Source organism: Mesoplodon densirostris, chromosome 4 (assembly GCF_025265405.1).
Source record: "Mesoplodon densirostris isolate mMesDen1 chromosome 4, mMesDen1 primary haplotype, whole genome shotgun sequence".
Lineage (NCBI taxonomy): Eukaryota > Metazoa > Chordata > Mammalia > Artiodactyla > Ziphiidae > Mesoplodon > Mesoplodon densirostris.
The window spans coordinates 140,474,993-140,502,375 of NC_082664.1; the positions used below are offsets into that span (position 1 = coordinate 140,474,993).

The window sequence follows — 27,383 nt, forward strand, 5'->3', positions numbered from 1 at the left end:
TTGGTTAAACAAAGTAAAAATACCTCAACATAAGGCTTACTGGAAAAAGGTAATAGGTTTTCAGAGATTCCACTAGTATTACCATCTTTAAATGAAAGCAGAGTTGACTGATGGCTGTAACTATGGCAAGAATCCCAATATGCTTTTTCCTTACTGACTTCTGAACCTTAACAGCAGCTTATACAGTAAGAACCTCGAAGGAGCTTAGACACAATTCAGGTAGGATAGTGTAGCTAATAAAGTTGCAATCCTTCCATGGTATTCACGGTCCTGATAAAATAATCCCTTCTATATCTATAGCAGATCTGGGCTCTGATCTGGAAACGGCAGTGCTATTAATATGTTACTTTGACATAGCAAGCTTGTTCTATCAGAATTCAAATATGTATCCAATGGGATACTGTTGAGGTTTAAGATCTCTCTTTCTTGTGCTCTCTCTCTCTCTCTTTTTTTCCCCATTTCCTGAGTCCCTGGAAGCTTTTCAAATTCCTTCAAAACTATAGAGAATTAAGCTTGGTAGGAGTATTCTCATTTCCTTTTCAAAGTCAAGTTCATACCTTTCTAGTCTGATAGAATAGTATACCTGAACATATTCAGAATTCTCCTTTCGTTTTATTATCTGCTGCCTTCACAAGGATAGCTGTAGGCACTACCATTAATTCTTTTAGATGGACTGTGGTAATGAGGAAGAATGAAAAAATTTCACTGTGAGAGCTAGCTTTGTGGTCAGGAAAGCTACATTGTCAGTTAGCCTGACCAAGGAGCCTAGAAGGTCCAGCAGAACTGTGGTTCTTAACCAGGAGTGCATTTCAGAATATGCTGGAGAGTTTTTAAAAAGATACCTGCCCAAGCTCTGGGAGTGTGGGCCAGGCACACGTATTTTGAAAAAGCACCACAAGTGATTGGTTGCATACCCCTGACACAGAGCAGCCTCTCTCAAGAGCACATAGAGAACTCAGCCTTTCTACTGAGAGCAGACGTTAAGACCTTATCAGCACAGAGGGAAGACACTGGACCATCAGAAGGAACACCTTCTGGCCCGACTTCTGCAGTGGCACAGTGCTGTAATCTCAGTTCCCTGTTCTTCAGGGATCCTTAGTCAGAGAGCCCGCTTTCTCTGTCTTTGAACTCCTGACACTTTCTCTTTATTAGTAAAGCTGTTGCTTTAAGAGTCCCTTGAACTTATGCTTAGAGAAAGGAATTCAAATTTCACTTATAATAAGCACACATTCTATTCCAAAGGTGAACTGTATAAGTTATGAACTTAGCAAAGTTTCCTTTGGTTTTGATTTTTGCTTCCTGAGAATCCTTATCCAACCAGGAAATAGAAAGTTAAAGGTCAATATTTTTTTATTGTGATAAAATATGCTTATATGTAACATAAAATTTACTATTTTAATCATTTTAAGTGTACAGTTCTGTGGCATTAAGTATATTCACAGTGTTGTAAGGTCAATGTTTAAATGTGGAATAAAAGTTTACAACCTTGCAAAACTCTTGAAAGGAGATGAAAATGAAATTCTCTTTCTCAAGACAGAGAGCAGGGAGCTTTGGAAGGTCTTCAGTGAATTTCCAAAACCAAAATGCCTTTCATATTTTTCTTAACCTCTGTAATCTCTCTGCTTCAATCATGGGTACACATAAACGTTGTGTTAGGCTGTTGGTGTGAAAAGGCATTATCATTGCTTCAAGCGCAAATGCTTACTAGGTGCCGGGCAATTGCTAAATGCTCAAGGTACAAAGTAAAACAACAACAGCAAATCATTTTTGTCCTCCAAGAATTTCTAGTCAATCAGGGAAGTAAAAGTAAATCATTTATAAGGGCTATAAAGAGGCATATTCAGGGTCCTGTAGTAGCCCAAAGGAGAGACATATAATTGCAGGGAGTTTCTGGGAAAGCTTTCTGGAGGTTAATGCTAGAACCAAGTTTGAAGGATGACCAGATATAACTCGGCAAAGAAGTGAGACAGTGAGATGTGGAAGTAAGGAGTGACTGCCAGTGACTGCTGTATGTGTGGTCTTTGTATTCAGTATCGGGCTGCCTCTGTCTGTGGCAGCCATCTCAGTTTATTGTTTCATTTTATAGTTGGTATCAAATCTGAAGGAAGAAAATACTTTGCTGAAGCAGGAAAAAGAGGCCCTCAATCACCTTATCGTGGAGCAGGCTAAGGAGATGACAGGTAAGCCTCACGTGGGCCCAACCTACTGCACTCCAACCAATCTCAGACCAAAGGTTTATAAGTTACAACTTTGCTTAGACTGTCATCAGTAAATATGCAGAGTTCTGGAGGCAAGCACTCTAAATATTTGGTTGAATTAGTTGGTGAACTTGAAAATCTGGTCTCCCTATGTACAAATATCAATTCATATTAGTCAGTATCATATGTGACTTTAAAAAAAATTGTTCTATATGTATGATTTATGGCTTATAGGAGTCCTGTTGTTTTAGGACCAATTCTTGAGCTAATATGTATATGTATACGAGTATGTATCTGTATATATTATTTATTTTGCTAAACCAATGGATATTATTTTCCTAAGATCAACCACTTTTTGCCACCTTAAAAAAAAACACACTAGATGTGGACATTTATTTCATTTGCTGTTTGTAAGATAAATTAAAATGGTGATAATTTACAAGGAATCCACATGTACATAAACATGAGCTAAGAAAATAAACTACAGTAATGGTGGTAGAAATAGAAAGGAAGAGATTTGATTAGAGTGAAAATATATTATATGAAAAGAATCGTATATCATATATCATTATCATTTTTGATGTGGTATTCAAAAAAGGAGTAAAAATTTTCTAAAGTTTCTAAAAATTTTCTAAAGTTTTGAGATGAGTTATCAAAACAATAATATGTTATTAGTAATGAGGAAATTGAGGGGAACAAGTCTCTGTTTATGAGGCAAATTAACGAGGTCAGTTGTTTGAATATTAAAATTTGGATGTCAGCTGGGGCCTCCAGATAGAGATGATGTGAAAGCAAATTGAGATGAAAGAGAGAGCCCTCTGTGGTTTTCCCCATACTGCCCCATTCCTCCCAATTAAAGGGAATACTATATAGAAAAGAGAAGAAAATCTGGAATTAAGCCTTATAGGATAAACATAAATAAGGGATAAGGTGAAGAAAAGGAGCCAGAAAAGAAAATTAAGAGGGAAGGAGAAAACAGTCATTAAAGACATGGAAAAAAGGAAGCTAGGATGCAGAATGCAGTGGAAAAATCCAGAATGATGAGAATTCTTGTAGGAAAATAGGAAATGTTATTTGATACTGAAAGATAAGGACAAAGACAGTAACAGTGGATTTGCCTAAGGAAAATGTGTTGGTAGCCTTGGGCAGCTTCCACAAACTTGTGAGAATAAAAAGCAATTTACAGAATGTTATAGAGAGAAGAAATTCTTTCATTCATTTATTTACAAATTATTAAAGCCCTAGGGTAGGGAAACACTGTATTGGACACCAGGGAGGCAGTTGTGACAAGACACTTGGCAGCCCTTGCCCTCGTGGAGCTGACAGAGAAAGAAAGGGTGAAGCAATAGAAGCAGGCAGGGCAGATTAAGGTATACCCGCAAAATATGAGGGTAAGATGGGCCACAGTGGTAGGAAGCTTAATGTTTATAAATGTGACTGGGTCAGCTCATTGAGATAAAGCATACAGCTGAGAGTTAAGGCTTTTTTACTGTGCTTGATCTGCAATCAAGGGCTATTCTCCGATCTCCAGATGATGTCCTATCTAAGTGCCAGCCCCTGGCAACAGAGAGAGCAGAGTGAGGTGGGTAAATGGAAAGGTCAGGTCCCCCAGCAGCACATAGGAGTGGTAACAACAGAGGACCAGGTGTGGGGATCTTACCTGATTAGAATCGAGGGAGTAATAGGACAACAAGGGAGCTCACAGCATTGGGAAATTGTAAGACAGAACCTGGGGACTGAGATGAGTGGAGACACTCTGTAGAGCAGTACAGCTGGGTCCGCTGAGAAGTCACCATTTCCCCAGAGGCTTGAGGAATGTCTCTGACTTTTGGGACAAAAGAATTTTATGAATAGCCTGAAACAGAATACTATTGGAATAAAAATGTCTACTCTAGTTACTAGATGATGGCTAGTGGAAGTTTATCAAGGATGTGCTGTAACCAATGAATGAACTAGTTCTTTTCATGGAACAATGCAATAGATGATGGTTGTTGTTATTAATAAATTATTCTTTGGTCATGGTATTTTCTCTTTCCCTACCTCCACTAAGATACTCTTCATAGATCATAGTGGTGCTAAAAGTAGAACGCCTCCCAAAGAAACTGGAAGTCAGTGTCCATGTTTGTATTCTTGCATTCTGTGGAGCCATCTTTGGTATGCTTTTCCCTCTCCTTTCTTTCAGAGACTATGGAAAAGAAGTTAATAGAAGAAACAAAACAACTGGAACTCGATCTTAATGATGAAAGGCTGAGATATCAGAACCTTCTGAATGAGTTCAGTCGCTTGGAAGAACGATATGATGACCTCAAGGAAGAGATGACTTTGATGGTTGTGAGTCAAATAGTTTTGATTTTTTTTATATAAAAATTTGAAACATATGCAAAACTAGATAGAAAAGTAGAATGAACCCCCCTGTACTCCATGTACCCATCACTCAATCAAAAATGGTCAACACATTTCTATCCCCCATTCTACCCTCCATCCCATTCCATCCAATGGATTGGATTGTTTTAAAGCACATCCCAGAAATCATTTCACTTTATTCATAAATATTTTGTAAAGTCAAACACTTTGAAGACTGGATTATAAGATAATATAAACTCAGTGTAGGTGGACTTTGTTTTATGTATTGAATGACTTAAAGTAAAATTTGTTTATAAAGCAAATATTTATATAATCAAGTATTATATAGTTTTTGTAGTTTCAAAGATATAGTCCTAGAAAAAGAAAATTCAGCCTCTATTTGTAATAAATTGTCTTATCTATTTCAAGGACTCTTCTGCATCTGCCAAAGTACATTTTGAACTTTTAGTAGTTCTGCACACCCTCCCTGTTCTACTTATCCTGCTATCAGGAAACAAAGAGTTCCCTAGCAATCTTGTTCCTACAGCTATCGGCCTTAAACGTAACCTAATGGCACAGATGGCCAGAAATGCTCTGAAATATCTGTTATAAAACACAAGGTAATTTGGAGGGGAGTGGCCAAGACGTCAGAGTAGGAAGACCCTGAGCTCACCTCTCACAGGCATGCCAAGATTATAACTATTTACAGAGCAGCTGTATATAAGAATGACCTGAAGACTAGCAGAAACTATTTTATGAAACTAAAGATATAAAAGGGAACCTCAACAAGATGGGCAGGAGGGGTGGAGACATGGTATAGTCAAGACCCACATGCCATGTAAATGACCCACAAACAGGAAGATAAACACAATTGCAGAGGTTCTCCCCAAGGCACAAGGGGTCTGAGCCCCACATCGGGCTTCCCAGCCTGGGGTTCCTGCACCAGGAAAACAAGTGCCCAGGCATCTGGACTTGAAGGCAGTGGGGCTTGTGTACAAGAGAGCCACAGGGCTGTGGGAAACAGAGACTCTACTCTTAAAGGACATATACAAAATCTCACATGTCTAAGACCCAGTGCAGAAGCAGTAATTTGAAAGGAGCCTGGTTCAGACCTACTTGCTAACCTTGGAGAGCCTTCCAGAGGGCATGAGGCCACTGGAGCTCACCTGGGGACATAGTCATTGGCTCCAGGCATTTTGGGGAGCTCCAACCATGAGGACACTGCTGCAGACAAGTTTCATCTTGGAGTCCTCCCTCTAGCCTATTAGGGCCAGAGGTTTACCTGCTCACAAGTGAGCTGACACCAGCCCATGAGCCCCCCATCCAGCCACCCTGGTCACTGACCCATCCATCAGTAGCCTGGGACCAGCCTTGAGACACACCCCAGGCTATGCAGCCTGCCACACCAGAACCCAAACCCACCCACCAGCCGGCTGGCAGTTATTGCACTAGGTAGGACCTGGAAGCCAACCAGGCTGAGGGCCATCCCAATGTACCAGTGCATCCAAGTAGTGATCCCCACCACAACAGAAGGGCCCATGCAGCCCACATAGGGGCATCCATAGAGCATATAGATCTGGTGACTAAAAGGATGGGCTGCTGGGGCCCATATGATGTCTCCTTCATAAGGCCACTTCTCCAAGACTGGGAATTATAAACAACCTACCTAATGCACAGAAATAAACACAAACAATAAGCAACACGAGTAGATAGAGGAATATATTCCAAACAAAGGAACAAGACAAAACCCCAGAAGAAGAACTAAAGTGGAGATAAGCAATCTACCCAATAAAGAGTTCAAGGTAATGATCATAAAGGTGTTCAGTGCACTCGGGAAAAGAATGAATGAACATAGTGATAAGTTTAACAAAGAGAAAATATAAAGAAGAACCAAACAGAGTTAAGGAATACAATAACTGAAATTTAAAAATACACTAGAAGGAATCAGCAGTAGGTTAGATGATACAGGGGAATGGATTGGTGAACGGCAAGACAGAGTAGTAGAAATCAACAATTCAGAACAGCTAAAAGAAAAAAGAATTTTAAAAAATGAGGATAGTTTGAGAGAGGCCTCTGGGACAACATCAAGCATAATGACATTCTCATAGGGGTCCCAGAAGGGGAAGAGAGAGAAAGGGGCAGAGAACTTATTTGGAGAAATAATAGCTGAAAACTTAGCTAACCTGGGAAAGAAAACAGACATCCAGGTTCAGGAAGCACAGAGAGTCTCAAACAAGGTCAACCCAAAGAGGTCAACACCAAGACACATTATAATTTAAATGCTAAAAATTAAAGAGAGAATCTTAAAAGCAGCAAGAGAAAAGCAAATAATTACATAGAAAGTATTTCCTTGAGACTATAAGCTGACTTTTCAGCAGAAACTTTGCAGACCAGAAGGGAGTGGCATGATATATTCAAAGTGATAAAAGGAAAAAACCTACAACCAAGAATACTCTACCCAGCAAAGCTATCATTCCAATGTGAAGGGAAGATAAAAAGATAAAACAAGCAAAAGCTAAAGAATTCAGGACCACTAAACTTTTTAACAAGAAATGTTAGAAGGACTTCTCTAGGCAGGAGAGAAAAGGCCACAACTAGAAAGAGAAACTCTCACTGATAAAGGTAAACATACAATATCGGTAGTAGATCAGTCACATATAAATCTAGTAGGAAGGCTAAAAGACAAAAAAGTAGTAAAATAACCTATATCCACAGTGTGTAGTTAAGGGATACACAAAACAAAAAGATGTAAAATATGATGACAAAAACACTAGTCGTGGGGAGGGGACTAAGAATGCATGGTTCTTATAATGCATTTGAACTTGAGATCATCATATTTAAATAATTAAATATATTTGAATATGTATGTATATATGTGTGATTGAACCTCATTTATTGTTGTTTTTATGAACGTCATTGTAACCACAAACATATTATAGATACACACACACACAAAAAAGAAAGTAGTCCAAATATAACACTAAAGACAGTCATCAAATCACAAGGGAAGAAAGCAAAAGAAGAAAGGAACAAAAAGGAACTACAACAACCAGAAAACAACTAACAAAATGGCAGTAAGTACATACCTATCAATAATTACTTTCAATGTAAATGGACTAGGTGCTCTAATCAAAAGACATAGAGTGGCAGAATGGATAATAGAGACAAGACAAATACACAGACACCTGTGAGAGACTTCAGTTCTAAAGACACACAGACTGAGAGTGAGGGGATGGAAAAATGTATTCCATGGAAATGGAAAGACAGCTGGGATAGCAATAGTCAGACAAAACAGACTTTAAGACAAACACTATAACAAGAGACAAAAAAGGACATTACATAATGACAAAGGGATCAATCCAACAAGAAAATATAACAGTTGTAAACATATGTTCACCCAACATAGGAGCACCTGAATACATACAGCAAATATTAACAAACATAAAGGAAGAGATTGACAGTGACACAATAATAGTAGGGGACTTTAACACCCCACTTATATTAAAGGACAGATCATCCAGAAGATTGAAATCATATCAAACATCTTTTCCCACCACAATGCTATGAGACTAGAAATCAACTACAAGAAAAAAAAACTTGAAAAAGCAAACACATGGAGGCTAAGCAAAACACTACTAAACAACAAATAGGTCACTGAAGAAACCAAAGAAGAAATTTTTTAAATACCCAGAGACAAATGAAAGTGGAAACAAAATGATTAAAATCTATGGACTGCAGCAAAAACAGTTCTAAGAGGGAAGTTTAATGGCGATACATGCTACATCAGGTAACAAGAAAAATCTCAAATAAACAATCTAACCTTACACCTAAAGGAAGTAGAAAAAGGACAAACAAAACCCAACATTAGTAGAAGGAGAAAAAAAAAGATCAGAGTGGAAATGAAATAGAGACTAAAAATCAGTTTAAAAGATGAACAAAACTAAGAGCTGGTCTTTTGAAAAAAATAAGCAAAATTGATAAACTATTAGCCACACTCATCAAGACAAAAAGAGAGCCCAAATAAATAAAATCAGAAATGAAAGAGGAGCGGTTACAGGTAACACCACAGAAATACACAGTATCATAAGAGATTACTACAAACAATTACATGCCAATAAAATGAAAAACCTTGAAGAAATGGACAAATTCCTGGAAACATACAATATCCCAATACTAAATCAGGAAGAAATAGAAAATATGAACAGATCAAATATCAGAAATGAAATTGAATCAGCAGTGAGAAACTCCCAACAAAAAACATTTAAAGAAGAGTTAACACCTATGCTTCTCAAACTATTCCAAAAAATTGAAGAGGGAGCAGTTTCCCAACTCATTCTGTGAGGCCAGCATCACACTGATACCAAAACCAGACAAAGATATCACACACACACAAAAAGAAAATTACACTAATGAACATAGAACATACAGGTTGGGCTGGGCTGAGGGGCTTTCAACTGCCCCTGGGGGCTGGCTTCCCTGTGGTTGCACAGATGGGTCTGCTCTCTATAAGCCTGGATGTTGGAAGGAAAGAGGCAAAAAGCTCTTTGTGGCTTCTGGCTCTTTTCCTGCACCTGGGAAGGAGTAAAGGAAATTGGACAGATCCCAAAGCTCTTGGAGGCCTTTCTGAAGCTCTCAGGATTTATATCCCTAGAAAATCCAGGCCACTGAACCTTTCCATGTCTTCTGCTGGGGGCACCCTAGGAGTGAGGGGCCCAAACCCAGCCTTTTTATTCCTTCTTCCTTCAAGTCATTCTCTAACCCCTTTTCCTACAGAAAGGAAGGGACTACAATTGCTTAACTTTTCTGTTCCCCACAAGCTTTCTGAACACTAGTTCATAGGTACCACATGCCATAAAAGTGTCACCTGGACTCCCTGAATTAATAACCCAAGGATCTTCCCAGGATTCTTTGAGCAGCTTCCTTGCCTCTTCTGCACACTCATCCTTCCCACTGCTGACTCCAGAGATTCAGCTTCAGGCATAAAACAGAAATTGTAGTCGCCTAAGTGGAAACCCCCTTCCCCGACTTTTTTTTTTTTTTTTTTTTTACCATTTATGCCCAAATACGGTGCAGTAAAATGATGATGCTATCATTAAATATATCCTATGAACTTTTTGGTAGGTTTTATTTGACTGCAACATGGAAGTCAGTTGCAGTCCTTAGATGCTGAGGCATCATACCTATGCTTCACCCAGTGCGACTAGCCACTCACAACTTTAAAAGGCGGACTCTGCCAGTAATCACAGATGATTTTTGTTTGAGTATTTGGTTTTGTGACTGTGCTTGTCATGCCCTCCTGGTGCATCTTTCTCATTCTTTGAGGAGCTCCGAAGGTGACCCTTTTGTAAGAGTTTGTTAATACAACATGGAACAGATCGTTTGGGCATGAGAACATTAAGTCAGTGAGTGAGGATTAGAACCGAGTTAAGGTGGGTGCTGTCTTAACTATGCCTAGTTCAATTATTTAATTATGTTGTGTTAACTATAACTGCTTATTTGTCTTGCAGAATGTGCCTAAGCCTGGACACAAGAGAACAGACTCCACCCACAGCAGCAATGAGTCCGAATACACCTTTAGCTCTGAAATTGCAGAAACTGAAGACATTCCATCAAGGACAGAGGTACATTTTAGACACCTATCAGTAAAAGTAAGATGTGCCCATGCTGTTACTAACAGAGAACATTTTCTTTGCAGGGAGGACCCCATTTGTCCATAAACGTAACATTTGTTTTATGCTGTTTATTCTTCATAAGTGACTTAAAGGCGCTTAATTAGCTGTGTACATACATACTTACTGCATATTTTTTTTGTCAATAAACATTTTAATTTTCATTTTTAATGTAATTTTGAGGATCAGATTTTCCCTTCTGTAATTCCCTTTTACACCTTAACATGTTCTATGTGCAAAAAACATAGCCTGTCATGAATTTATTTCAGACTGAGGTAAATTATTTGAAAAGCAAGCCCTCTGTCCTAGAATATTATAAATACCAGTGCCCAAGAGTTTAGCAAAATTGCTGCCTGTTTGATGATAGTTTGTACCAATGTAATTCTCTCCCACAAGAATGCATGAAAAACAGCTTATAAATCTGCCTTAGTGTTTTGTGTTACATGGTTTGAAATCAAAATGACATGTTACTGTAACTCCCAAGAGTACAGTGACTTTAAGTTAGATTGTTCCCAAACCAATTCTCAGATCTTCTTCAAATATGACATTAGTTTCTGTAATGGGTAATTCAGGCACAACTCTTCTATTTTTGTATCATATTCTGAGAGAATGGCCAAGTCAGAAATAGACTGCTTCTGGCAGAACAGCTGAAAAAATTGAATAATTCTTTCCTTTCTCATCTTAATTCCACTTGGGATGAAAAGTTTCTCCATCTCATTCTGTTCCTTTTAAAGAAAACTGTCATATAATTGGACTCATACATAGGAGAGGGCTAAATTGCTGGCCCAAGGTCACAGCTTGTACGTGGCAGAGCCAGTATTCTAACTGAGGCTTGTCTGTTCAGAGCTCCACACTCTGCCTCCTTGCACTCAGGGGTTCTACACTGCGGTTCTCCAGTCCCATTTCTGTCTACAGATAACATTAGGCTGGGGACATTGATACAGCAGTATGGCCTGTATATAGCAGGACAGAGGTTGTTCAAGTTATCTATTGACTTTAGTGGTTTCAAACTACAGCAATTCATTATTGCCCAGAGTTCTTTGGGGTTTTGTTTTTTCTTTTTTTCTTGAATTTTTGAATTTTATTTATTTTTTTATACAGCAGGTTCTTATTAGTTATCCATTTTATACATATTAGTGTATATATGTCAATCCCAATCTCCCAATTCATCCCCCGCTCCCCCCCCACCCCGCTTTCTTCCCTTGGTCTTGGTGTCCATATGTTTGTTCTCTACATCTGTGTCTCTATTTCTGCCTTGCAAACTGGTTCATCTGTACCATTTTTCTAGATTCCACATATATATGTTAATATACAGTATTTGTTTTTCTCTTTCTGACTTACTTCACTCTGTATGACAGTCTCTAGGTCCATCCACATCTCTATAAATGACCCGATTTCATTCCTTTTTATGGCTGAGTAATATTCCATTGTGTATATGTACCATTCGTCTTCTTTATCCACTTGTCTGTCAATGAGCACTTAGGTTGATTCCATGACCTGGCTATTGTAAATAGTGCTGCAATGAACATTGGGGTGCATGTGTCTTTTTGAATTATGGTTTTCTCTGGGTATATGCCCAGTAGTGGGCATTACATTTTTAAACTCAAAAGTCTTATATGCTTTACCTTATTTTTACTAGTAATAGTTTTTGTCAGGGTCTCTATTCTTTTCAAGTTTTCTCCAGATTCTTACAGATTTGAGGGGAGGGGTAACCTTTTCATTTCTATTCTCACTTGTTTTCTGTCAAGTCTTTTCTCAAGACATAGATTAGAGTGGGATTTGGTACATTTTTCATCTTTTTTGAATAATGAAGTGTGAATTGTGCTCCAGAAATCACCTTGGATTATTGTTAGTGTCTGTCACGTGCACTGACCACCAACAGTAGGTCATACACTGGAAGTCTTCTCTCAGTAATGAGGAAGGCTGTTGACTGAACTAGTCATGCTTGTTGCTTGTGACTAAGTGCATGCATCTGAGATGTGGCTGGCTTTGGTTAGTGCTGTCTTTACCATGGGACAGACTACAGTAACTCTCCTCCTTGGGACTGAGTCCATAACCTTAGCCTCAATCTCTCTGTGTTTCAGTTTCCTCATCTGTGAAGTGGCAATGCTATTATTATCTTACTTTATAGTGATATTTTGAAGATTAAATGAGTTAATTTTTATAAAACACTTGTAGCAGTGTTGATGCATAGTAAGTGTTCAATAAACAAAGGTTTTTGCTCTAATAAACAGACTTCCAGTGACCACCCTACAATTCTGACTGGGTGTGGCCAAGATCAGAAAGATGGAAATCTACACAACTAGTAATAGAAAAAGAGAGATTGACTATCACAAGGGAAATTGTGCAGGACATAACTTTGTACTTCGAATTACTTATGACTTGCAGGTTTGCATTTCTTCCTGCAACTACCTCTGTAATGGCCAGGTTTACAAATTGCCCCTTTCAAACTAAAGGAAAACTTTCAACTCCTATGTGTAATATTCCCAAGTAGCTCTTTTAGAATCCAGTGCCAGGATAATAATGGGATCACTCTTGTTTATGAATTGATTTTTTAAAAATTAAAACAGATAAATTGTTTTGAAACACAGAATTCCGACCTTAGTCATGTAATAATAGCAAAATTTGATGTAAAAATAAAAGATTAATGTCTCTCTAGTCACAAATCAGAAACCTGTGATTGGTTGTTCACAAGACACAATGACACCTCCATTGCTGTTTCTCTCTGAAGAACTCACCTGCCAGCTCCACTTGCCTTGCAGCCCTCCCACACTTCCAGCATCTTCGTGGATTGGGGTTATTTTTTTGGAACCATTGCTTCTCCGCACTCTGTAATGCCCCTTTCTTAGTAGCCATTAACTAATTATCTCAGTTCTGCTACTGCTGTCGAGCTTTCTCATACCTGTCAAATCCAGGGAAAGCGTCACCATAACTTTCTCAGCTATTGTCAGCAGTAATTCCAGAATGACTGCCAGGCCTGTCGTGGTAATTTTGTGAACAAATTCTGTTATCTTCCTGATTTTCCTCTAATGAGAGACTGTTGCTATTTTTTAGATTAGTTTTAAAGCTTCACTTTCTTGGAAAAGCCCTAGATGACAAAGTCCTAACAAAGGAAAGAAAGCAAAACAAAACCCCAGACACTTCCCTGAGCCAGATGGCCCAAACTTCCTTCTTGCTTACGTGGTATAGAGAGGACGATATCTCTTTGATTATACGTGTCATTAGGGATAAGAATGGGCACCATTTGGAGCTCTCTTAATTATAAACATTATGCCTCAATTTTTGCAGTTGTCAGATGTTCCTATCTATAGGTACAATGATGAAATATTATATTCATTCATAGAACGAAGGCTTCTATCATAGTGTGAAAAAAGGATTAAATAGTTAAAAGGTTTCAGGGATACATACACCATTAATAGAGGAACAAACATTAAAATACATAAGATAGAATGTTTACATTATAAATAAGCTAAAATATAAGTATTTGTGGGATGTATAGAAATGAATTTTTGTATGAATGAAATTCTGTAGTAATTTCATACTCAGGGAAGATGTTACCTCTGTTCTACTAAGTCAGGACAGACTTTATGGTGAAGGTCATAGACCTAAACTTTTTGTTACTCTGAGCAGTGCAAAAGTGGACAGATGGACTTCCCTGGTGGTGCAGTGATTAAGAATCCGCCTGCCAATGCAGGGGACACGGGTTTGAGCCCTGGTCTGGGGAGATCCCACATGCCACTGAGCCCATATGCCACAACTACTGAGCCTGTGCCATAAATAAATAAATAAATAAATAAATAAATAAATAAATAAATAAATAAATAAATAAATTTTTTTTTAAAAAAGTGGACAGAAAGAAAAAGACCAGGTCTAACTAGTTTGTAGATAAATGACCCTGACAGCCTATAAATGCCCCACTTCTTAGTTTAGTTGATTCTTCTTAGGTGTTTTTTTAGAACTGGAATAATACTGAACTTAGCACTACCAAGAATTCACAAAAGATCAAAGATTGCTCATGAATATAAAAATTATTCAACCTCATCAAAAGACAAAGAAATATAAATTAAAACAATAATGAAATACCACTATTGGTCTACCAGCTGAGCCAATTTTTTTAAATGATAACAGTCATTGCTGTTCCAGGCAAGTTGGTGGTTGCTGATGGAGGTATAAACAGGCTCAACCAATTTAATAGACTTAAAAACATTAATGTTTAAATATTTATGTACTAGGTTGTTTATTTTAGTATATTTCAATAGCAAAAAATTAGAAATAACCCCAGTGGTCACCAGTAAGGTAATAGCTAAGCAAATGATGGTACATATGTCAATACAACCATTAAGAATTGTGCTTTCAAGTATCATATTATAAATTTGGAAAACGATTGTAATATGATGCTAAGTTTTAAAGACAGTATAAAATTATAATGAAAGTATTATTCCAGTTCTTTAAATTTATTAAAAAAAGACTGGACAAAAATTGTGGGTTTTCTCTGGATATGAGATTATGCTTACAGTTCTCTTCTTTGTACTTTTCTTATTTCCTAAACTTATTTTGCTTTTATATGAGGAGAAAACATTTTTTAAAAAATTGACAATTGGAAATATAAGATTTGCTGATCAGTTAAGAATTATACTTCGATCATTTAATTAAATAAATAAGTTGTTGTTACCATTCTCTTTCTCTCTAACAAAAAGAGGCTCTTAATCCTCTCCATTAAATCTAATGATACAATTCTTTCTCTTCTTACCTCATTAAAAATTCAAACCCAAAGTAAAGAAAGTAAAACAATTATGGAGCCTCCAGAATTTCTATGATGGTGGTTAGAGGTTAATTATTTCCTTTTGCTTAGCTTTAGTTAGTGTATCTTTATTTATCCTACTAGTTCTCCCTGTGACTCTGTTTTAGAACCAATTGACATGCTTTTAAATGCTACTAGGTTATCTTTCAGTTTATTAAGGGCTGTATATATTTTGGTTTTTTAGTTTTCTCTCTGACCTCAATATATTTATGCTAACATCTCACCTTTTCAGAAATCATTTTTCCTAGTTACAAAAGTAGTACATGCTCATTGTAAACAATTCAAATACAGAAATGTGTGAAGTAGAAAATGAAACTTTCCCACAGTACTTCCCATTCTCTAAGATAACCTCAATGGCCTTCTAGATATTTGTTTGCCATGTTCTAGGTATACTTAAAAGTCACGTGTATTGGGTTTTGTTTTTCTTTTTTTTTAAGAAAAATGAGATACTATCCTGCAACTTGTTCATTTCACTTAATACTTTTATCTAGAACATATTTATCTACTCATGTAGATCTACTTCATTATTTTTAACAGCTATAAAATACTTCATAGTTTGGCTATACCATAATTTATTTAAGCAGCTCTCCTATTGACCAACATTTGAGTTCTTTTTAGTTTTTTTCAATTACAAAAAATATTACAGTGAACATCTTTCCCCATATATTTTTGTGTACTTGTGTATTTGTGTAGGATTAATTCTTAAACATATATTGCTATGTTTGTCCTATGTTAAAGAATATACAGACTTAAATTTTAATAAATGCAGCTAACTTGCCCTTCCAAAGGGCCTACTTATAACTTCCACCAATATCTTATAAGACACTGTTACTAACACATGGCCTTATTAATCTTATTAGTCTTTGCCAATATGATAGGGGGAAAGTGGTACCTTGCTGTTGTTTAATTCACATTTTTCCATTTATTAGCTGGTTGGATGTGTTAGTTGTGTATTCTTTGGCCATTTGTATTTCTTCTATAAGTTTGCCTGTTTCTCTGTTGAGCTGTTCATCATTTTCTCATTGGCTTGTACATCTTCCGAACCATCTTGACCATCTTCTGATTTCTGGGGTTTAGGAGCCAAGCGAGAAGAAAGTGCCTCTGGACATGTCATTGTTCCTCAAGCTCCAGAAGCGGGTCACAGAGCTGGAGCAGGAGAAGCAGGTGATGCAGGATGAGCTGGACCGCAAGGAGGAGCAGGTGCTCCGAAGTAAGGCAAAGGTGCGCAGTGCTCTCCCACCCTAGGGCCATGGCAAACAGAGTTCTGCAGTCTCTTCTTTAACGGCAACTCAGCCCAGAAGTACTTTAACTTTAACCAAGTAGGTTTTGGTTCAAGTAGTGAGGGCTTAACTCTCCTCACTCTTTTCTGCTGAGCTAGGAAATATTCTAAGAGTAAAAATGTGACAATTAAAATATAACTACTTACTTATAAAGTTTTTAACTTTGTGTGTTTCCCTAGGAAGAAGAAAGACCACAAATTAGAGGTGCAGAACTGGAATATGAGTCACTCAAGGTAATGGGAAGTTTCAGCCCGAGACTTTGAATATCTTGTGGTGAGAGACCTGCTCAGAGCTTCTTTCTCTCAGAGAACATCCTTAAGGGTACCTGAGGCCCTAGCTTAAGGCTTATTCAGGCATTAGTTGTAGCCCTGTGTCATTCCCTTTTTAAAATTCTCTTTCATATAGGCTAGAGTTCAGTCTAAGCAGAAGCAGGAGCAGTAGCTGCCATTTGAGGCTGTAGAAGGTAGTAAAGGACACGGACCCAGGTGACAGACTGCCTGGGTTCAAATGCTAGATCTGCCACTCTATGACTGTGTGCAAATTCTCCTTTCTGTGCCTTGGTTTTCTCATCTATAAAGCGGGAATAATGATAATATGTATCTTATAGGACTGTCATGAGGATTATATGAAGTAATTCATGTAAACTGCTTAGAATAGTGCCTAGCACATCATAAGGACCCAACAAATGTTGGCTGCTGTCGTTATCTTCATCACTTTAAAATACAAGCACTTTATATGTCAGCCTTAATTTTTAACAACAATCCTGCAAGTAAGCATTTTAATTCCCATTTTATAGATGAAGCAATTGACACTAAGAAGTATAAGTAACTTCCCTAAGATGACCCCACTAGAAACCGACAGGAATGGAATTTGAACATTGGTATCTCTAGCTCCAAACCCCGTGCTCGAACCATCAAACCCCACTGAAACTATGTGTTTGTAGAGAAAGACAGTTCCCAAGTATTAGCTTAATGTTTCTTGAAATGTGGTCCCTGGGCCATCTGCATCAACATGACCTGGTAATTTGATGGAAATGCAAATTTATAGGCCTCACACCGAACCTATTGAATCAGAAACCATGGGGGTGGCACCAAGCCATCCGTCCTCCGGGTGATTCTGATGCACATTAAAGTTTGGGAAACATGGCATCAGAGCTTAGGTGTCGAAGTAAAGACATTCATAGGTTTTCAGAAATAGCAATACGAATCTGATTACCAGTTGGTAGGAGACTGGGGATAGGAAGGAGCATTCATTTTCACATTTGAATGGACTAATTCATGAAAGAAAGTGTTATAAATTCTTAAACTAGGGGAAAAAAAGGACTTTAAATAGTCTTACTATAACATGTTGAAAGGTCTAATATGGTGCTATAAACCTAAGATTGCTTCTCTGGAAGAAATGGTAAAATATTTTATCTTTGTATGGAAGTGTCTCACTTCCACTATCATAAAGCCTTAATGTCATGTGCTAAATAAATCAGCATGGTGCCTTTAAATGCCCGTCTGCTTCACTATTTCCCAACCAGTATCCTGTGACATTTGTATTTTAGGGTCAGTAAATAGAGTTTAGCGTCAGATCTCTATTCTGGGTTCCATTGCCGTTGTTTGAGCAGAACCTACAAAGGGCAGCACTAACTGGTGATGGGAGGATGACTGGTAGTATGTGAAAGTATGAAGATGGTAAAGGATGTGTATGTCCATCTAGATGACTGAAGGAAGAGGTCGCCCATCCTCTCCTCCTGCTTCTCAAGGCTTCCGCCAGCAGCTTCACAAGCATGTCACACAGGAAAGAAGCTTCAAAAATATATTGTTTGTTGTTATTGAAACACTATAGAGGATTTTATTAGTTTAAATGCTATGTAATTTTTAAATTAGAAGTTAAAAGCCTAAAATTTCAGTGGTCTTTCCCCTCTCCTTTACAAAAGAAATAAGAGGGTACTACTCAACACTTCAAGGATCTGCTCTCTGAACCATTCATTGGAAATGCCCTGACCATTTGGACCTTCATATTTGTGCTTGTATTTACCCATAAAGAAAACCTGGGCTTCTTAGTACTGAGATAAACTCAACCCTTAGGACTCAGCATTCTCTTCAGGCCTGTGTCCACACCCTGGGCGGCCTGGAATAAATTTGATTCTGGAATTTAGGTTGATGAAGCAAACTACCATTCACCTTGCTCAATTCCACTTGACATTGACTTTCTTAATTTTCAGAGCAGAGTTCCCAGTAGAACCAGGGGAGCCATTCACTAGGGGAGCTCTGGCAATCTTTTCCAGCAAAATTCTTCTACTATCTTAGGGAAGGATGAGTATTCCAGTGTAAAGTTGAGGATGACAGTGATGAACTATTCTTTGTCTCTTCATACAGCGTCAAGAACTAGAATCAGAAAACAAAAAACTGAAAAATGAGCTGAATGAGTTACGCAAGGCCCTTAGTGAGAAAAGTGCCCCCGAGGTGACCGCTCCAGGTGCACCAGCCTACCGTGTCCTCATGGAGCAGCTGACCTCTGTGAGTGAGGAGCTCGATGTCCGCAAGGAGGAAGTCCTCATCTTGAGGTCTCAACTGATGAGCCAGAAAGAGGCCATCCAACCCAAGGTAAGCATGAGCAAGTGGCTCAGGTGGGTGTTTGGGGACTGGCCTCTTTCTTCCTACCCTTTCCCTCCAATTTATAACAAAGCAAACATTTAAGAGCATTTTTAGTCTAATTGAGGATATCATCATTTTTGGGGAAAAATCTCAATGTTGTTTTAAAACTGTTGCAAATACCAATTGGAATGAACAAGAAGCGAATGATATCCCAAATGCTCTTCAAAGTTTCACCACTCACTCATGAGCAAAGGGCTTTTAAAATTAACCATTTTTTAGTAATCTGGTCATGATAAATTTTGATCAAAAATACAGTTCTATTAAATACAAAAATCCATAAGTTATCTTGCTGTGGGAAGGCATTAAATACCATTTTAAATTATTTGTTGAAAATAGCCTGTTTAAAGATAGAAAAGATAACACATGAAAAGGTTAGAAATGAGATCAGTGAGTAGAAGTGACATGGAGATGATTTCTGCTCACTTCAAGAAGTTCTGTTTAATGGTGGGAGTTGTCCCAGCTAGGAGGGGCTGTGTTTAGTGATTCCACAGAAGGGACCCAGGCTGAAGCATATAGATGGCCCTTTGATCGCCTTCCCTGACCTCAGATAACTTGAGATCCAACTGCCATGTGTTGGTGAGAAATAGACCTTTTAGTCATTTGACATCGGGGGGAATCTGAATAATCATCTTAAAACCTGGTTTATGTTCCTGCCCATGTTCATGAAGCAAAGTGTTACCAAGAATTAGGCAATCAAGTATCCCAGCTGCATGACCTGCCACATAAAAAATGACCATAAGACAGAGGATGACACATACCATATGATTTCACTTAGTATGTGTGAAATCTAGAAAACAAAACAGAAACAGACTCATAGATAGAACAAACTAGTGTTTGCCAGAAGGGAGGGGGTTAGAGGGTTGGGTGACATAGATAAAGGGGATTCAGAGTTACAAACTTCCAGTTATAAAATAAATAAGTCACAGAGATGTAATGTACATCATAGGGAATGTAGTCAATGATATTGTAATAACTCTGTATGGTGACAGACGGTAACTAGACTTATCCTGGTGATCATTTCATAATGTATAAAAATACCAAATCACTATGTTGTACAAATGAAACTGATATTGTATGTCAATATAATTCAATTTTTAAAAGACTATAACATATAATGAATGGGATGCCTGAAAGATCTGAGAGCACTTCTCTTAGAAATGGTAGTTCTGGGGCTTCCCTGGTGGTGCAGTGGTTAAGAATCCTCCTGCCAATGTAGGGGACATGGGTTCGAGCCCTGGTCCAAGAAGAGCCCTCATGCCATAGAGCAACTAATCCCGTGTGCCACAACTACTGAGCCTGCGCATCTAGAGCCCGAGCTCCGCAACGAAGAGTAGCCCCTGCTGACCGCAATTAGAGAAAGCCCGCGTGCAGCAGCGAAGACCCAACACAACCAAAAATAAATAAATAAAAATAAAAGAAGATTGAAAGCCTCCAAATTCTAAAAAAAAAAAAGAAAAGAAAAGAAAAAAAGAAATGGTAGTTCTACATGTGGTTAAGATACCAAACCTGGCACATAACATTTGTATTTGATAACAACAACACACCTGGGATTGGGCCTCAAGAAACAAGCCTCCCTCTGCATGCTAGCTGGAACAGAGTCCAAAATTAGAATTCCTTTCTCTGGTTCCCTGTGATGAACTAATATTCTAACAAGAAGCTTTAGTAAAAGTCAATAAAAAGAAAAAGAAAAATGAACCAAGGGGCATAAAAACAATCCAGCTCACAAGAGCACATAGCTATGGTACCACACACTCTCACCTACCCAGCTCACATACTCCATGTGACAACTTATCTCCAGTGCCTAATGGGCTGGCCCTGTCTAACCAAGGTCCCTGCTCTCCAGGCTCCAAGCCTACACATAGCATCAGCTTGTTTTCTCTTAGGAGAAATGCCCAGGACACTGACTAAGCCCTTTCAAACCCAGGGATGTTTATCCCACTCCATTTCTAGTCAAGAGCCACATCATTTCACAACTCCTTCGCAAGCAATGGTAAGTGATGTCCCGTGAGCCAGGTGATGATCCAGCCCAGCCAGCCACATCTAGTTTACGTGCTCTGCCTCCACAAGTGTTCCGGGAGGCTTCACTTGGGCAAATGACCTCCTACCAAGGCGTTACTGTTAACTCTCACCGACCTAGGATAAGAATTTTACCATAATACATTAACAGGAGGTTCATTTTCCTCATACCCTCACAAATACTTTATAATTAGAAAAATCAAAACAACTCAAAAGAATTTCAAGAGTCTGTTCCTGAGAATTAAGAGTTGCCATTACATAAATATGTATTAATGTCCACTTCATGCCAGTTCCATGGATAGTAATTTACATACAGAGTTAGTTTTAGGAGAAACAAACTTGGTTGTTTTCACAGTTAGCTTTTATCTGTTTTGATGAGGACTCAAGATGGAATTTATTTATGGAACTAAGGGTTTGTTGTTTTCTCCATTTGTTTTTTGTGCTTGCTGACTTGTGATTTTCAGGATGACAAGGTAATTATATGTTTTTTAAATTTTTAGTAAACACTTCTATTTAATCCTGATTTTTACAAGTATCCCCCAGTTTTGCAGTTGATATTTTCTGGCCAACAAGTCTATTTTGATATTTACAAATTAATTTCCTATTTGACCCCCTGCTATTTGAGAAGTCAGTGGGAAAATAATGGATGTCAAAGGCTCCAGTCTGGATCGCAGAGAGGCCCCCATGACTTTTGAATTCGTAGTCAGCTCTGTGACTCATAGTGGTAGTTATGGCAGGCCGTCCACAAGCGGGGGAGGGAAGCCCTTAACTCGGAGCACACTCCAAAGTGCAAGCTCTCCCATACTCTCATTTCTACCAGCTGTGGGTTTGTTGGCCAATGGTGAGGAGGGGCCTGAGGAGCTGAGCATGCCCTTCTTGGGAAGAGTGGGATTTTCCTACATGGTGCAACCCTTTCAGAACTTCTGGTCCTGTCTTGGCAGGGACTCTTTGAGCAGTGAGTCAGGAACTTACTAGTGCTGGCGGTCCAAGTCTGACCCCATGCCCAGCCCCTGCTTCTTAGCTATGATAGGCCAGATAAGGGAAGGACCGGCTACTTTCTACTATCTTTCCTTTGGATGAGTTCATTAGATCTACTTAACCTAACTTACTGAAAGTTAAAAACCAGATCATGTAGGTCCTCAGATGTCAAAGAATACATGTAGCGTTATTTAACATAGAAACTGGTTCTTTGAGTTACTATTTAAAACTTAAAAATCTGAGTATGGCCCTTTATAGAGTAGAAAGATTTTCTGCCTTTCAATAAAAGAGAAAAAGAAATGTTCTATGAAATATGTACTAAAATATTTATAAACATACCTAGAATATTTATTAAAATGCTATATGTGGTGTTTATGGGAAAGATTTTTAAAATCAGTAAAACATAAGCTCTTGTTAATAGCTCTTACCAGATTATATTTGGTCTTCTCTAAGTGTGCATTTATAGACTCACAAAAGGTCAGCATTAGGATAAAAGTGGGATTTTTTTTTTAAAAGGATGTTTTTTATTATAAACACTGGAATTCAAAAGCGAGTATTTGTAGGCCTCTAGTTGACATTAAAGTTATCTTGGTCTCTAAGATCATGATATTTGAAGTGTATTCTATAATCTCTACTTCACTGTGAGATCTGGCTTTAGACCAAACGTTGACTAAAGGATCAGACATATACTATTTAGACAAATAGAATGGGCTCTTGGGTTCTAAAGAGTATTATTCTTTAGAGGCTATAGAGCAGTTGTTCTTATTGTCTATTCTTGCCCTGGTTTAGGAGAGAGAGAGTGGCTGAGTAGAAGCAAGATTTTGAAATTACATTGGTTGTCAGACAGATTACACCAAAAAGGAAAAATTAAAAAGGAATTAAAAATGTTAGCAGAAAAATCCTTTCTATGCAAAATCATTAGTAATTCTGACCTGCCAGATGTTTATTTCAAAAGCTGTACCATGCTATACTGTAACAGAGGAAAAAAGAATTGAATAACAGCAGATGGTAGATATTTCCAAGGAGCTAAATCCTTCCCATTTATATATATCTAAAGATGTGAGGAAAAAAACATTTAATTTTGCTGAAACACATGATCTGGACACCACTTTTTTTGTACTGAGTTGTTAATGGAAAAATGAGCTTTATGTCAAACTTTTCGTGTTTATTAGAGCATTTGTTTTGTTGTAACTGATCCGGAAGTAGAAGAAAGAACAGCTTTGTACATTGCATTGAATACTTGGTGTTCTTGCCTGGTTATTGTTTTAATGCTGTATATAGTTTATATCTATATGTATATTTTTTAAAGTATATATACAACATTAGAATAATAACCAGGCAAGGACACTGAATATATATGTATTTACACTATGTATGTGTGTGTGTGTGTGTGTGTACACACACACACACACACACACACACACATAGTGTAAAACACACGTGGCCCATCAGTGATTTTATTTACTCTAGAATCACACCACCTTTGTAGTGGAGTGTTAGGGATTCTCAAGAGAGGGACTGGAGGTGCCTCTTCCTCTTAACTGCCTGTGCCCCACTCTCTGTAGTTGTACCAGGGCTAGGGCAGACGCTCTGGTGGAGCAGAGGTGTTGTGGAACACATAAACCCCCTATTCTGGAGGAAAGAAGAATGTTGTATGAGGTCCAAAGCTTTAGAGTTAACACTTAATGTGGAAATGTGTCTTTTCCCCCTTCAGAATATAATGACAGATTCCACAATACTTTTAGAAGATGTACAAAAAATGAAAGATAAAGGCGAAATAGCACAAGCATATATCGGTTTGAAAGAAACAAACAGGTAAGTTGATGTTTCTTTTATTCATTTTGGTTTAATCATATTGATCTTTAATCTTCAAGCCAGCCTCTTATACAGTAAGTCCAAGTGTTTATGCATTGTTTTGTTAGACATCAGCTGACCTTCAAAGGGGATCCAAGGTTTCCAATATATTCCCAGTTAAAATCTCATTTATAATAATATAAGGTAGCATTACCTTATATTATTATAAGAGATGAGAGGTGGAAAGGAAAATGTTCTTTACATTAAGGGGATATATTTCTGTATATTTAGGGTCTTAGCCTTGAGAAGAAAACCAGTTGCTTACTATATAGCTTGGACTATCTTGAGTAGTCACTTCCATTTGTTATTCAGAATGGTTATTGTGAAAGTTTGTAGGGACAGCTGCAGCTTTCAATAATTGAAATTTAGTGTGAAGAGAAGTGATGAAGTAGTGGAATCACATCTGTGCTGCCCATGTAATTCTAGAAGGGTACCATGACTTCTAGGATGGGACCCTGATATTTGAGACCAAGTTTTTGTCGCGTTTCCTAAGGTGTTCTGAGAAAATTCTAACCCTAGTTTCATCTCATTTACTCATGAGTGAAGTTGTAGATGGCATTTAGCTCAGTCTTAAGAGCCTTGGGTGGGCTGAGAGTACAGATGTGCAGTCACTAAATGACCAAACTTCCCCACAAGTTTTCCCTATAGCTTAGAGTATCACAGCTCATTTCTGGAATTCCTCAGTCTTCCTACCATTCCTGCTTCCCAAAGAGCCTTCATGCTATTGAACTCTGAACTTAAAAGACTACATGCTTAAAAGAACACAGCCAGTGATGATAACAGAGATTTATCAGTGTACATCTAGGTCTCCTGATGCATAATGTCAGGATTGGTATACAGAAATACTTCACAAACTAAAGAATATTACCATGCAAAATGTAATGTATTTATTACCTTCTTTTATGGGCAAGAGTGGAGAATGCTTATAAAAGTATTTGGTTAAACTTAAATTTTAATTTATGTATGTAGGTTGTAAGCATATCTTATAGCTAAGAATGTGTTAGTATAAAAAAAGCTATATTACATTGTTCATCCATCCACTCAGCTATTCAATCACCAGATATGTATTGCATGCCTGCTTCATCCCAGGCCCTGTGCCACACACTGGGAATATAGCAGTAAGCAAGGTAAATACAGTCCTTCCTTTCACAGAGTTTATAGGCTGTTGGGGAGACAGCCAAGATAATTTGGACTTCCCTCCAGTGACAGGAAGGAAGTCATTTTTTTAAAAAAATAAATTTATTTATTTTTATTTTTGGCTGCGTTGGGTCTTTGTTGCTGCCCGCAGGCTTTTCTCTAGTTATGGCGAGCAGGGGCTACTCTTCGTTGCCATGCATGGGCTTCTCATTGCGGTGGCTTCTCTTGTTGCGGAGCACGGGCTCTAGGCACGCAGGCTTCAGTAATTGTGGCTTGCAGGCTTAGTTGCTCTGCGGCATGTGGGATCTTCCCGGACCAGAGCTTGAACCCGTGTCCCCTGCATTGGCAGGCGGATTCTTAACCACTGCACCACCAAGGAAGCTGCTGAAAGATTTTAAGTAGGAGAATGATATGATGAGATTGGAATTTTAGAAAGCTAGCCCTGGCTTTTATGTTAGAGAATAGATTGTAGTGGAACAAGATTGAAAGCATAAAGACCAGTTAAGAGGTTATTACCATAATTGAATGACTGATTATAGTGACTTTGACTTAGTTGGTAACAGTTGGGATTGAAGGAAATGGGACACTGAAAGATACATAAGAAGATGGAGTGAGTAGCCTTGCAGTTTGTTGGCTGTGTGGGATGGGGACCGTGAAGGGTAACTCTACAGTGTCTGCTATGGATACTTGGTTGGATATAGTGATGCTAGTTTGTGATCCTGGGTCTGGGATGTGGGGAAGTACAGGAAATGATCAGTAGATTTACAAATATTTAAAGAGGTAGGAAGACATCCAAGGAGAGAAATTCATTAAGCGGTTGAAAATATAGATCTGGAACAGGAGAGATATGTAGGCTGAGATGTAAATATTGAAGTCATCAGCATGTAATAATACAGTTGAGACCATGCAAATAAATCATCTCTCCACGGAGAGATGGTAGATGGAAAATAGAAGAGCAATCTCTGAAATTTGTTTTATGTAAACATCATATCAACAACAGAAGTCTAGGGGCTTCCCTGGTGGCGCAGTGGTTAAGAATCCACCTGCCGGGCCTCCCTGGTGGCGCAGTGGTTGAGAGTCCGCCTGCCGATGCAGGGGATACGGGTTCGTGCCCCGGTCTGGGAGGATCCCATATGCCGCGGAGCGGCTGGGCCCGTGAGCCATGGCCGCTGGGCCTGCGCGTCCGGAGCCTGTGCTCCGCAACGGGAGAGGCCACAACAGTGAGAGGCCCGCATACCGCAAAAAGAAAAAAAAAAAAAAAAAAAAAAAAAGAATCCACCTGCCGGGCTTCCCTGCTGGCGCAGTGGTTGAGAGTCCGCCTGCTGATGCAGGGAACGCGGGTTCGTGCCGTGGTCCGGGAAGATCCCACATGCCGCGGAGCGGCTAGGCCCGTGAGCCATGGCCACTGAGCCTGCGCGTCCGGAGCCTGTGCTCCACAACGGGAGAGGCCACAACAGTAAGAGGCCCACGTACCACAAAAAAAAAAAAAAAAAAAAAATCCACCTGCCAATGGAGGGGACACGGGTTCGAGCCCTGGTCTGGGAAGACCCCACATGCCGCGGAGCAACTAACCCCGTGTGCCACAACTACTGAGCCTGTGCTCTAGAGCCTGTAAGCCACAACAACTGAAGCCCACGCACCTAGAGCCTGTGCTCTGCAGTGGGAGAGGCCACTGCAATGAGAAGCCCGCGCACCACAGCGAAGAGTAGCCCCTGCAACTAGGGAAAGCCTGCGCACAGCAACAAAGACCCAACGCAGCCATAAACAAACAAACAAACAAACAAAACAGAAATCTAGTAGGAGGAGTAAGAACCTGGGCTCTGGAGTCAGATAGCCCTGGCCTTCAGCACTTGCCAACTGTGCAACCCCTGCAGGTATCTTACGTCTAAGCCTCAGTGTCTTCTTCTGCAGTGTGGCAAATGATATATATTGGGTTACTGGGAGAACTAAATGAAATGATACATGTGGAAGGATGTAGAACGGTGTCTGACACTTGACAAACACTCAAAAATATTATTTTTATACCCTCAGTAGAAAAAAAACTATAACCAACTCTGTCAGTTTTGTTAATTCTACATACTTTTAATAAAATATGTCACACTTCTAGTATAAAAGCAGTTTCCCCAGGTCTTAAAATTAATTTTTGACACAACAAACCTTTTAAAAGTTGTGTCATAAAAGCTGGGAACTTTGGACATATACTGGCTTATAAGTTACTCCTATAAGAATTTTTAAAAATAATTTTAAAAATACAAAATCAGATTTTATTAAGCTAAAACAAATTCCTACCCAGAAGACTTAAAACTTCATTTTGAAATGAATTATGAAAATTGCCACATGAAGACAGTAGCTGAAATTTTCGTTCTATATGTATATGACTGTTTTGGTTAGTCTCTAACATAATATGTGACATATAAGATCCCTCTGCTAGCTGAAGTGGGAAGCAGTTGCATGGCACAGGG

General features: G+C 38.6%; 1 protein-coding gene across 2 annotated transcripts in view; it reads left to right on the forward strand.

Annotated features, from left to right (window-relative positions):
- The window catches only part of MYO5A (myosin VA), a 202,253-nt gene that overhangs the window by 141,263 nt on the left and 33,607 nt on the right, over positions 1-27,383 (forward strand). For both annotated transcript variants that reach the window (XM_060097329.1, XM_060097330.1), the window contains exons 23-29: positions 2,087-2,180; positions 4,381-4,529; positions 10,049-10,162; positions 16,089-16,232; positions 16,471-16,524; positions 18,658-18,885; positions 23,645-23,745. In XM_060097329.1, the coding sequence (XP_059953312.1) occupies positions 2,087-2,180; positions 4,381-4,529; positions 10,049-10,162; positions 16,089-16,232; positions 16,471-16,524; positions 18,658-18,885; positions 23,645-23,745 (884 nt within the window). The remainder of the gene's footprint in view (positions 1-2,086; positions 2,181-4,380; positions 4,530-10,048; positions 10,163-16,088; positions 16,233-16,470; positions 16,525-18,657; positions 18,886-23,644; positions 23,746-27,383) is intronic.